General features: G+C 44.0%; 1 protein-coding gene across 4 annotated transcripts in view; it reads left to right on the top strand.

Annotated features, from left to right (window-relative positions):
• Positions 1 to 12,933, top strand: part of LTBP1 (latent transforming growth factor beta binding protein 1) — a 208,157-nt gene extending 195,224 nt beyond the window's left edge. For all 4 annotated transcript variants that reach the window (XM_014533213.1, XM_014533212.1, XM_014533211.1 and 1 more), the window contains 3 exons: positions 6,295 to 6,417; positions 10,352 to 10,501; positions 11,897 to 12,933. In XM_014533213.1, coding sequence (XP_014388699.1) covers positions 6,295 to 6,417; positions 10,352 to 10,501; positions 11,897 to 12,078 — 455 coding nt within the window. In that variant the 3' untranslated portion in view covers positions 12,079 to 12,933. The remainder of the gene's footprint in view (positions 1 to 6,294; positions 6,418 to 10,351; positions 10,502 to 11,896) is intronic.
• The last annotated feature ends 915 nt before the right edge of the window (positions 12,934 to 13,848 follow it).

The following is a 13,848-nucleotide window of genomic DNA, read 5'->3' as shown; positions in this document are numbered from 1 at the left end:
GTATTTTGTGGAAGAGCCACACTCAAGGGGCCAAAGAGACGCATGTGGCTCGCGAGCCGCAGTTTGCCGAGCCACAGTTTGCCGACCACTGGTTAGGGCAAGACTGCTACTATTAAGGAACTAAAGGGCCGGTAGCACATGTAGTATGGATACACTGGACAAAGAGATGATTCACATCCCAGGCGGGATGGGGCGGGATGGCACGAGATTTCATCACACTACTCAGAACCATGTGCATCTTAAAAGTTATGAACTGTTTCTTTCTAGAATTTTCCTTTTAACATTTTCAGACCATGGTTGACCACGGGCAACTGAAACCACAGAAAGTCAGCCCCCAGATAAGGGAGGACTACTGTATATACTTGTGACTCTCTGAGTGACCTTCCCTCCTCCTCTACATTTGGTTGGCCTCCTTCCTGTAGACCAAGCATGTCAAACTTGTGGCTGGCGGGCCACACTGCGAGTTTGACATGCTTGCTGTATGGTCACCCCCACGGTGGATGGAACCTTCCCAGCTCTTCTTGGCTGACTTAGTTATTACTGATAAGCTATTGCCCATGTCACAATAGCCCTTCTCTCTCCCAAATCCCACGCTGCCCATAATATTCTCAGCCTCGGTTTCCACAAGTGAGTGAGTCAGTCCATCACTGAATGTCACTAAGTCAAAAGACGATAATCCAGTTCAACAGACCAAAAACTGTGTCCAATCCAAGGAACTAGAACATGGAGAAACAAGACTAGATCCCAAGATTTTTACTCTGGGTCCTTTCTCTTTTTAATGTGCCCAATTTTCTCTCACAGCTCAGTAAGTTTAGTATCAGGGCAACTGGATTCTTGCCTGTTCACCGGTGACTGTGGCTAAGAATGTATCCTCTGAGAAGGAGCCTAAGTGGACAGACACCCAAACAGATGTCCTGGATGGAATGTTCTGTAAATGGTCAACATTTTTCTAATTTTATAGATTTTGCTCATTTCAGTCCAAAAAAAATATGCCTGTTATACTGCTGGCTCAGCATGCATTGGGGTAAATACTCATTTTGTTCTCCCTGTCTCCTTCCTCCATTTCCTGGTTGTGTGTGTATATATATTTCCTGAACACCATCATCAATTAATAATACATATGGGGACCTGTAAGAAAAACGCTTGGTCTAGAAATTTGATCCAAATAAGACCCATTTCTCTAAAGCATGAGAATCGGTCCTTGCGTCTCCTGTGTTGGAAAATGATGCAATTCCAGCGTTAGAGGTTCAGCCCTGCTGTGTGGGGAGCGAAATGCAGCCTCTGCATTATTTCTACAAGCAGCTGAATTCAATCAGCCTCAGGCAGAGCGCAGACTTCACCTCCCAGTTTCCCCACATGCCAGAGTGGCATGGTGACATGTGACTGTCCCGCCCAGCCCTGCAGATGTGTCTGTCATCAGCAGTGGAGCTTCCCTGCCAGGATCTAGTAATGTGCTTCCCACTGCCGCCAACCGCAGGGGCCCCAGACCCACTGGTTCCAGGGGGTAATTTTTAAACTTTTTTCTTTCAATTTAAAATTAAAATCAAAGCACCATCTGTTCTATGAAACTGCCAGGCCGGGGAAATGAGTGTGATCAATGGCCTGGGTCTTGTTTAGACCACTTAGTGACGTGTCCAACACCATGCCATGTGTGTCTTTCATAGCTTTGATCAAGAGCTTAGCATTTGTGCTTGGGGGGTGGGGTGGGGACAGCAGTGGGGCAGGGGCTTGGAGGTGTGAATATTTCCATTTCCTGTTCGTTTTACACTCTCATTTGGCTAGATCCCGGATGCACACACTGTATGGTGTATCATAAGTAGTGTTTGCCTCCCACAGAGTACAAGCCCTGCCTGCTAAGCAAAGCTATTCGTTTGCACCAGGCCCTGGGTGACTAGTTGCTTCATTGTTGATGGCGTAAGTAAAGGGAAGAATTTTTGGAGAAAAAAAAAAAAGACTCTAGGGATGGGATATATGTGTTCGTGGACATACGTTAAGCTGGATGAAGTGACAGCCATGAGGTTCTCATGAGCTGTCATGGGAGGTTGTGCAAATAGTTCAGGTGTCCGCTATCCCTGGCTCGGTCTCCTCAACCAACCACAATTCACTGTGTCCCCAAGCTGTCCTGCAGCCCTGACCAGCCCTAGAGATAACCAGACCAAACATCTCCAAGCTGGGACGGGCTCTGGTCGTGGCTGGGGGTTTGCTCAGAGGCTCAGACGTGCTAGAAATATGCATGCGCCCAGATCCTGAAGCTGGTGCCATGCCTGAGACTCATTAGAAAGTCCTGTGATCGTTGTTCCCCTGGAAGATCGTTGAGAAACCTGTTCTCAACTCCACACATTTCTGATCGATTCAGGCATCACTAAGAATTGTTGAACACCAGCTTCCCCCCTGTCCTTTGAGGTCGGTGTATCTAGTGTTCAAGCGTGCCATTGTTCATACTTTATCACTGTTCGACCACGTGATTATATTTGCTAGGCTGTCGACAAGTAAGCCTTATGTCTGAGATGAAGGCTTTATTCTCTATTTACTGAATTAAAATTTTCCTCCATCTATTAGGAAATTCCAAATAGCCTTACAACAATATCTAAAGACATCCAGAAACTGTGCTTTCATTGCTCTTTATTTACCGCGCAATCCTTTGCCCAATGACAACTACCGTTAAGTTTTACTAACACTGAAGTTTGCATCAATCATTCGGATGCTGTCTTTGAAAATCCTCATTTACTTCCTGTTGTTTAAGTAGGGACTTGGTGATTTTACCTATGAGAAAAAAAAATTGCACCCTCCAATTTCTTGGTGCTCCAAAATTTATAAACCATTCCATAATGTTACCTCATGTTTATATGTCAATAACACAGAGGTAGACAAGCAGGAATTATTATCTACATGTGACAGATGGGGAAACTGAGGCTTGCCCAAAATTGCTGAGCTGAATGATAAATGGTATAATCAGGACTTGAGCTCAAGCTTGTGCCTCTAAAGCCCACATTTTTTCCATTACCCCGTCCTCACTTCACCCTTGACCCTGGCCAAGATGAGAACAGAAGTGCGTGCCTGGAGAGGTGACATGGGTGGGTTGGTATGGATTCATCCATGCTCCCAGAAAAAAAATTACTCAGCATGCATGTCCTGGAAATGCACTGAAAGCTCAGTCCCCTCAAACAAGCACGTCTCCAGATACAACTGAGAGAACATTTAATGCAGAAATCATGTTTTGATAACTGACCAAAACTGTCTTGAAGTTTGGAATGTTAATATGTTAGACAAAGTAAAACAGCAAAGGACAGTAAGTTCTAGAATCTTGAAAGATAAATGCATGGCTGGGAAGAGGGGAGGGCAAAGAAGATGCCTCAAGTCCCAGAGGTCCCATCCCCATCTCTCCTCTGCCCCCCTTCACCAGCCCCTGTTGAGTTAGAAGTCATCCTAGGAGCCACTTGTGGGTCCCCAAACCCAGATTACAGTTCCCTTTCTTGATTCTTTTGGGTTATCTCATTTTAAAATCCAAAATATCTTCTCCTGTAAAGTACGTTCTATTTAGTTTCAGGTCAAGTACCAGCATTTCCAGGAAGCTGCCCATCAGCACTTCACCAGAACAGAAATCTGTTCCTCCTCTTCACTCCTCTCACATTCAGTCCCTTCCTTTTGCTAGACGATGACAGCCTGGAGGGTGGCCACCAGCTCATGTCTTAGTGGAGGAGGCATGGTCTTGGCCAAGGCCATGGCAGGAAGGTCAGACAGCTCTGGGACGGCCCTGGCTCTGTCAGTCCACAGCCCCAGGACCTCGAGTCTCAGTGGGGCTCCCCTGAGAGCCACATGTCAGAAGAGCTTGCTCAGCTGTGTCTGGATTTAGTTTTACAAAATAAGAACATGGATTAATTTACTTGTAACATCTATTCTTGATCACAACTGTTGCTTGGATATAAAATATGGAACAAGTCTCCCTTTCAGATGTCCAACAAATGTATAGAGAAAGTCTTGAGAGACAATGACCTCAGCTCTTGAAACTTGTAAACATCTCAGCAATCTTGCTCTCGCGGGGAGATCCTTCATTCTTCTTTCTCAAACTCGAAGCAGAACTGATGGCCATGTGTGTTCTTTTTGTTTGAAGTTGGGTTTTGTTGAGTCAAGGATCTTCTTCCAGGATCAGCTCTTTCCTTAATGAAATTAATATTTCTCATGAAATGCTTTCATGCAAAAATATTGGGCTGCCTGGGGTCTGTATGTTGTTCCTGGAATGCTCTGCAGGAGGAGAATTTTAGGAAGGGGCAACCATAATCCTCCCCTCCCCAGCGGTGTGGGGTCTTTTCTGGCTTTACACTTCCTTGGTGCAATTACAGAAGATGTGTGTGTGTGTGTGTACGTGTGTGTACTTATGCTCACACACCACACACACATACACACACACACACACACACACACACACACACACACACACATACCTTTGACTCCTTTAAGTTGAGGGATGAAAGACAGCCTTGAGCATTTGCACTATTGCCTTAGTGTATTTGTTTAGTTTTGTTACAGAGGCAAAAAATAGAGGACAGCTCTCCCCACCTGTGGTCGGGGCAAGTGGCTGTTGCATTTTGCGACTTCCCTGAGAGTGCCCGTCTAGCCCTGGAGCCTGCTGGCCTGCATCTCACAGCCCCGTCAGTGCTGTTGGAGTCCAGGGAGCCCCAGAATTTTCACCATCTGCTAGGTGAATCCTCGGGTAGCAGGTTTCTGTAAAACATGCATTCAGAACATGAAGCCATCCTCTCTGAAGCCTTCATCGCTACACCTCCTGCACGACTCTGCTCCTAAATGCAGGCAGGAGCATGAAATGCACTTAAAGCTCAGTCACCCCAGCCAATGGGGATCCAAGATCTTGTGCACTGGGTGGGTCCTGTGAGGAAAACTAAAGGAGAGTTTAAAAGTCAGACGGCCATAGGGCTGACCCAGCTTGGAACTGTGGCCGCGGGAACAGTAACCACAGAGGAGTCTATCTGGGGTGCAGAAGGAGTAGAGGCAAGAGTTACAGAGGAGCTGAGGTCGTTGTGGGAGAGGCAAAGTGTGCAGCTGGAGCATCATTACTGAGTTCCAGTCTGGCACCGCCACATATTAGCTGTCACTTAACCACTCTGTGCTTCTGTTTCCTCATCTGTGAAATGGGGATGATGATGGTACCTCTTCATAGGGTGTTGTGAGTGAATTAATGAATTAGTGTTTAGTGAATTAATATATTAAGAATCGTACCTGGCACAGAGCAAGAATTATCCGTCTGTTAGCTATTATTACTGCTGCTACCTTTACTACACTATGGTGGTGATGATGATGATGATGATAATGATGATGATGATGATGATAATGACATCATTAATTTAATACTATCCATAAGGATCATGTCTTGAGTTTAGAATTATAATAGCTATTAAATTTAAATTATACTTCATAGCATCCTTCCTTGCTAGTCTAATTTCTGGATCACCAGAGATAAATTTTCTCTCTCTCGTGAGTGAAAAAATGCCTGTCTGTAAGAATGAACTACTTTATACCTATCAAGTGTTTACCTGATGGGCTCAGATCAAGCCATTCTCCCGACAGGCCTGCATTGCTCTCAGATGGCCCTTTTTCTCAGTTCCTTAGTCTCTTGGGATACGTTCTACCAACTGCTCAGTGATTATTTTTTATTTAGAGTTCATTGTATGTGGATGGATACTTATTGTATGTGGATGGATACTCATTGTATGTGGATGGATACTCATTGTATGTGGATGGACACTCATTGTATGTGGACGGACACTCAATGTATGTGGATGGACACTCATTGTATGTGGACGGACACTCAATGTATGTGGATGGACACTCAATGTACGTGGATGGACATTCGTTATATATGGATGGACACTCATTGTATGTAGATGGATACTCATTGTATGTGAATGGATACTTATTGTATGTGGATGACACTCAGTGTATGTGGATGGACACTCATTGTATGTGGATGGACACTCTATGTGGACGGACACTCATTGTATGTGGACGGACACTCATTTATGTGGATGACACTCATTGTATGTGGATAGACACTCATTGTATGTGGATGACACTCATTGTATGTAGATGACACTCAGTGTATGTGGATGGACAGGGCTCTCATGAAGAACATCGAGACACTCCCTGGCCCAGCAGTGTGTGTGGGAGATGGGCCTGGGGTGGCCAGTGCCCTGGCAGATTCCCAGGGCTCTAAGCTGGCAGTGGGTGCACCCAGGTGTGAGCAAACATTGAAGGCATCCCTTGTTGTTTCTTTCTTAGATGACTATGCCCAGCTGTGTAACATCCCTGTCACAGGACGCCGGCAGCCGTACGGCCGGGACGCCTTGGTGGACTTCAGTGAACAGTATGCTCCGGAAGCCGATCCCTACTTCATTCAGGACCGTAAGCAGACATTTTCGGTTACTTTGACACTAAATTGTGGTTCAAGATTAGCCAAGGGTTTTCAAAATGTAGTCCTGGGAACTCGTTAGAAATGCAGATCCTCGGGCTGCGCTAGACCTCCGAATCAGAAACTGGGGTGTCACGGCCCCTGGGCTAACCCTTCTGCGTCCAAATGTGAGAGCTGTTGGCTCAGATCTTAGTCTCGCTGGTGGGGATGCTGCCATGTTCACTATCTGTAAAGCAAATTACCTCATTACATTTCCGTAATAATCATTTTGTACCATTAAGTGGTGGTCTAGCATGAGGGTTTCCTTGAACGCCCAGTTAGATTTGTAGCTTTTGTCACACAAGGAAATGACAAAGGTGAACTGTACCGAGTTGCTCTTAGAAGTATCTTCGAGTGGGAGGTCAAAAACATTGCTCTCCTGGTCAGAAATTAATTTTTAGGATCCACTCGTTAGGGGATGTGTTAAGTAAGATACGATGTGTGCCGGCTCTTCCTGCATTTGTGAGTGGGGTTTTCTTGTGGGAGGTGGGGTGTGAGAACCCTACTCTCATTTAGAAAGTAACTGGTTTACCATGTGCAGCCCAGCGGCCTGGATGAGGAAGCCACAACAACTGAATGTTTCCGTGGGGAAACCAGAGCATTCACATGTAGACTAATTATCCGAAGTCTGAGAAACAGGACGGTCCAAAATGAAATATTAGTAGATAATAGGTTGTGTCACTTCGAGAACGGGAATAGGGAATCGCTGGTCCCAGCTGCCTGGGCCCCTTCCCACCCAGGGGCCCTCCTTGCAGGGAAGCGCTCTGCACCAGATTTTCAGGACGGAAGGGGGAGTGCAGGGGGTGGGAGTGAGGGGGACTTGGAGAGGCTGCTGACTCCCAAAATACAATGAAGCTTTTCCTTTCTTTGGGCCCTGACACCTGCACGTCAAACTAGCCATGACCTAGTCCCTGAGGGGCAATGCACGCTTTGTGATTGCACTTGGATCTACTTCAATTCTGAGTTGAAGAGTTTTTTTTCTTCCTTCCCTTTTCCTTCTCTCTTCTCTTTCCCCTCTCTCTCCCTTCCTTTCTCCTTTCTTTCCTCCCTTCTTTTTGTTTTTTGAAGGATGTAGTATATTGTTCATCCAGTAGAATTAGAGTGCTTTAAAATTTACATGAACAGCCCTGGCCAGGTACTGAGTTTATTAGAACATCATCCCCATACGCCAAGGGTGCGGGTCCCATCCCTGGTCAGGGCACATACAAGAATCAACCAATGAATGCATAAATAAGTGGAACAACAAATTGATGTCTGTCTCTCTCTTTCTCTCTCTCCCCCTCCCTCCCTCCCTCTCTCCCTCCCTCCCTCTCGTTAAAATCAATCAATCAATAAAGAATTTACATGAACACAGCATTGACACATCTGTGTAACCCCCATCCAGGTCTAGAACATTCCAGTATCCAGAGGCCCTGGTGCCCTTTCCTAGCCCACTCCCTGCAAGGGCAACCACTGTCCTGACTTCTAACACCCGAGATTTTTTTTTAATCAACAACACACAGCCATACACGGCCTCATGAAATGTGCGTAAATGCACCAGCAGCTGTAAGACTGTGCCCTTACGATTTCTACTCTTCTCTCTGTTTACATTATAGGTCGAGAAACATTTACCTTAAAAAGAGACAGAAAGGAAAAGAAAGGGAGAAGAAATATTAAGGTTGAAAGAAAGCCAGCTTACCTTCCCCATAAATCCAAAATACCAGATCAAGTCTATGTACAACTCCGACACAGCCCCATGGCTTATGTGTGTAGCCTCAATCGCAACATAGTTCAGATTTCAGGAAGTTCAATGTTGAAATGTTCTGGCTTATGTACCTTCTTTTTTCATTCTCACAGTGCCTTAAAACTCTTTTTTCATTCAGTACAAACCTTAAAAGGGGAAGAAGTTGGTATCACATCCAATTCCTATTTAGCAACATAGGTAGTTGAGATGTAGTTCCAGGACCTCCAGCTTTGACTACAAAATGGCCTTTAAATTTTGAACAAATTACAAGAAATAGCTCCTCCGTCTCAGACCAGGAGCAAGGGCTCCCTGGCCCTGCTGGAGAAATGATGGTATTGGGTAGATGGTAACATAGAGGGGAGGCTAAGGATTCTTATCACCTTTACGATTCGCCATCTCCTGTTTTCTAGTTATTTTCAAATGTTACTGATGGCTGGTGGTGCCTTTAGTTAGAGCAATAGCTATAAAGCTGTGATCTCCTAGAGCAAAAATCAACTTTTTCGTATAAGGACCAGATAGTGAAATGTTTAGGCTTTGCAGCCACAACCTCTCCGTTGCAGCTACTCAACTCTGCTGTGTTCTCATGAAAGCAGCAAGATGTACATCAGTGAGTGGGAGTGGCTGTGTTCCAGTAAAACTTTATTTATAAAATAGGCAGCAGGGACGGCACTGTGCTGACCCCGTCTTAGAGTCCTATGGAAGTATTTTGGGAAGTCTACTTGATATCTGTATAGGAGCTTCAAATTTAATTTCATGTTTTAATTTATAGAATAAAAAATGATTTGACTAGTTTTTAAAGTCAAAATGATTTTGCTGCAATACCTGGAAGTTGACTTTATTTTCTTAAGTCAGTATTTCTCAAACTGGCTAGGGGGCATCTGCTAACGTATTCCTGATGCCTGTAATATTTTTTTCCTTTAAAATTTTGTAAAAAGAGCCTGTAATGGATATATTACTACATTTTTTACGTCACCAAGTTAGACCTAGAGTCCTGTGTAAGCAATGATATGTTGCTGCCCCCTGCAGTTCCACTGGAGAATTACATACTTCAAAGGCCTAACAGTTTTGGCCACATTTTTATTTTTTTCTTACATTTTTTTTTCAACTACAGTTTACATTCAATATTATTCTGTATTAGTTTCAGATGTACAGCAAAGTGGTTCTAAAATCATGCACTTTATAGAGCGTTCCCCCTGCTGCTTCAAGTACCCCTCTGGCCCCCTACCTAATTATCACGATGTTATTGCCTCTATTCCCTATGCTGTCATCTACATCTCTATAACTACCCATTTTTCTGCTTAATCCCTTCCCCTTTGTCACAAAACCCAGCCCCCCAGCTCCTCATTTTGATTTTTCTTAAAGCTAATACTTGGTGAGGTCCAGAAGGTGGGGAAGGGATGAGGGGCCGCATCCACAGTGTGCTTGAGTCTTTTATATTTACAACTTCCTTCACTAGAAAGAAAGCTAGGCACTGTTGCTGCCTGGTTAGATTGTTTCTGTATTATTACACTGCAGCCCTGAGTCCGTTTAAAGCTATCTGACCTCAACAAGAGCGTCTTTGTTTCAGTACAAAAAGACTTTGGGTTTACTAGACACAGGCGCGATGTTCTTTTCTCATTTATCAGGATGTTTTGAGTCCCTTTTACTGCCTTTGTCCTTTGATCCCCAAGAGCCTTTTTGTCGGGCTCATTCCAAAGCCAGAGCAAACAAACAGAGCCGGCAGAGCAGCAGGGCCGGGGGCCTGGCCCTCCCTCTCCCGGGAACTCTAAGCAGAAGAAGCACCCCTCCAACTCTCCTGGGTGTTCTAAGCAAATGTCTCCTGAACGCCGATAACTTCACTGTTGGTTCCATGCTGAAAGATGTCCTGACATTTGCTAGTGAGAACTCAGGGAATTTGGAATTTTAGGGCAAAACCAAAAATCATACTTGCTGGAGCATCAGAATTCAAGATGTGGGGCTGATCTATACAAAATATCTAAAGTTTTTAATATTTTATGCTTCCTCTTCTGTTGCAGTTATATGCAGTGTTCACTTACATTTTAATGCTAACTTTAAAGTGTCTGAAATATGTCTATCTGGTGAACCGTAAGCATAACCATATAGTTTTTAGAAACGGTTTAAGAGGGTGAACATTTCTAACTCGGTGTCTGCCCTGTCGTTTCCAGGTTTTTTAAACAGCTTTGAGGAGCTTCAGGCTGAGGAGTGCGGCATCCTCAATGGCTGTGAAAACGGCCGCTGTGTGAGGGTGCAGGAAGGGTACACCTGCGATTGCTTTGATGGGTATCACCTGGACATGGCCAAGATGACCTGTGTCGGTAAGAATGGTGTCTTGTGGGGAACAATTCTTTTCCTGAGATCCCCTGTGGTCAGATCGCATACCCTCAAGTACATTTAAGACAGATTTGCAGAGTTTCAGTTTAGGAAAATGAGAAAAGTTTTAAAGATGGAAGGTGGTGATGGTTGCACAACAACACGAATATACTTAATGCCACTGGACTGGCCACTTAAAAATGGTTAAAAAGGCCATATTTATGTTCTGTATATTCTACCACAATTTTTAAAAAATAGAGGTGAGCCCGGACAGCATGCTCAGTAGTTGAGCATCGTCAACCTATGAACCAGGAGGTCAGGGTTCGATTCCCGGTCAGGACACATGCCTGGGGATGCGAGCTAGATCCCCAGTGTGGGGCATGCAGGAGGCAGCCGGTTGATGTTTCTCTCTCATTGATGTTTCTGTCTCCCTCTCTCTTCCTCTCTGAAATCAATGAAAACATATTTCAAAAAATAGAGTTGATATCTCATGTAAGAATTCCTGTAGAATTCCTCACATAGAGCCATTCCTTGACTTTGACTCTTAAATGTAGCTTTTGACTGTGCAGCCAGTAATGTTTCCCCTGAATACTTGGCCCAAGCATAAGGGAATGTAGATGTCTGAAAAAGTACAACTTCCGTGGTAATCATTTGGAAAAAGTGCCTCCTGACATGCTGTCGTTGCCTCCCCTCTTCTTTTTAAAAGAGCAGTAAACTCACACTTATCCTGCTCCGTGTGACCTCGAATGAACTCCAGACTGTTCCAGGGCCCTTTGGCCTCTATTCTAAACGGCCCTGGGCTTAAAGTTTTCTTCTATTTTTTGCAGTTCTTCTCCCTCCTGTAGTGTCCCCTTCCCTGTTGGTGAGTCTCCATCTGTGGTGGGTCTGGAAAGTAGGGAACCTGGGTTAGTACAGGAGTTGCAAGTGCGTAAGAGCCTTTCTTTCCGGTGGGAAGAAACCCAAGATGGTAATGTCAGCCTGAGGAGGGGCTGCTCAGAAGGCTGTCGGCTCACTGGTTTGCTCTTAACTGTGTTCCTCTTGACACATCCATCTGTTCTCTACCTGCGGAAAAGAATTCACAAGTGGGATAGTATTTCCAGATTTCTTGAGGTTTGACTGTAAAATGTCAGGCTAACAAATTGTTCGTGTTGTGTGAAATAACAGGAAAAGAAATTCTAGAATTCCCCCGATAATCTACCTTTGTAAGATCTAGAAAGTCTGACTTACCGTTCACGGGATGGAAATGGTCATGAATGGGAACGTTTCGGGGTGGGGGAAGGGAAGGAGAACAGCCAGGCTGTGTGCAGGCCAGTCGCCTCGATGCCTCGGTAGGTTGTGGGTTCCGTGTCCTCGCAGAGCACCTCAGAGCTGGTTCACCTGTGTGGTTTGGCTTCTTGCAGACGTGAACGAGTGCGACGAGTTGAACAGCCGGATGTCTCTCTGCAAGAACGCCAAGTGCATCAACACGGAAGGCTCCTACAAGTGCTTGTGTCTGCCCGGCTACGTGCCTTCTGACAAGCCCAACTACTGCACCCCGTTGAACACCGCCTTGAATCTAGACAAGGACAGTGACCTGGAGTAAAAGAAAATCTACATAACCTAAGCCCGTATACTCTGCACTGTGTAAAGGAAAAGAGAGAAATGTATTATACTTGAGACATTGCACCTCACCCAGAGTGTTGGAAACACAGGAGCAACGTGGTGTCATGTATCCTCAGAAGACAATGAAAGGATTTGGTGTGAGTCTGACCGGTGCAACAGACCAAATGGACATTTCTCTGAAAAACCAGTATATATAGTCTGTTCATATGTAAAATTCAGTGGAAAAAAGAGGCGGAGCAGTGCTGTTATTTTAAACAGAAGGTTGTATTATTATGTTGTCTTGTGTGTTTTTTTTGTGTTTTTTGGTTTTTTGTTTTTTGTTTTACTATTGCTTGATTAAATTTGGCATTTACATAGCGGTGGAAATATTTTATATAATTTTCATTTTTTTGGTTGTGCAGTTCCTTGGCTACTATTTTTCTTTTCCTTCAGATTTTTTTTTTTAAATCTCAAGTGCACAAGTTGTTGGTGAGATATTGTGAAACTGTTTTGTAAGTATTGTGACACAGGGTCACGTGATTCCTAGTTGGGAGCATTTTAAAATTCAGCTTGTCTGTCCTGTGGAGCAGGCAGTGATTTTGTTTCCACACTTTTATACACGTTTGGAGAAAAGTACTTTCTATTTACGATGTATTGTCTGATTCTAATGTCCATTCTTAGCCAAGCTGCTAGTAGGTGTCAGGTGGATCCCTCTTGTACATTGAAATGGAAGAACCAATGAACTCACATAGAATTGTAATGTGTGAAGTATGCCCAGCGAAATTTTTTGAAAACTTGATGATCCCAGCATATTTACCATTGTATGTTAAAGCAAAATAAATCACCATTTTTTTTAGAAAAAAATTCTACCTGAGAGTAATTGTCAATGAGTATACGTGTACAAGTTGTATCCCTCCCCCCACCTTTATTTTTAGCAATGGTCCCTAGTAATGTAGAGTTGTTGGCAAGCTAATTATTAAATGTGTTAGATACTTAAAGGGCTGGATTGTGTCCCCTCAAAATGCATGTGTTGATGTCCTAACCATACAGTATTTGTATGTGACTGTATTTGGAGAGAGGGTCTTTAAAGAAGTGAATATGGTTAAATGCGGTCACTGGGGTGGGCCCTATAGGAACAGAGTAGGACACACACACAGGAATGATCATAAGAAGACACATAGGATTCTTTGAGTTGCTTTTAGGAGTTACTTTTAAAGCCCAGTTGTCCTCCATGGGTTTGGGGTGCTGTGGCATGAAGAGACAGACACCTAGTACAGCACATGCCAGTCACTCATTATACTAATTATGCATAACCCATTATGCTAATCCATGTATTTCCCAGCTGCTTGAGTGAGAGTCAGGTCTCTTTCTCCATCGCTCCACAGAACAGGTCTCTGTACTTTAAAGTACCAATAACCAATAACATTCTATTCTTTTGTCATAATCATCAAACATCGTTCCCAAAACACTGGCGAGCTGCTGTAAACCTATGCAATTTGAAGTTACAAGGTTGATATCTGCCATGTTAGCTGAGAGGAGCACTAGGTACAAAGCCAGCAAACCAAATCCTAATTAAATATATCAAAGGTTTGCACAATTCCATCATTCATATTTCTCTAATAAATGTTTATAGGTTCAAAAGAATACTATAATTTAGCTGTGGTAGTTCTCACACACAAAGGACTGACTTACTCTAAAATGTACTTGAATTCTGGTAAATCTTAATGACCCAATATTGGCAGAAATTACACATCTGTTTTACTTAAGAAAT

Source organism: Myotis brandtii, unplaced genomic scaffold (genome assembly GCF_000412655.1).
Source record: "Myotis brandtii unplaced genomic scaffold, ASM41265v1 scaffold953, whole genome shotgun sequence".
NCBI lineage: Eukaryota > Metazoa > Chordata > Mammalia > Chiroptera > Vespertilionidae > Myotis > Myotis brandtii.
This window is presented reverse-complemented; position numbering and strand designations above follow the sequence as displayed.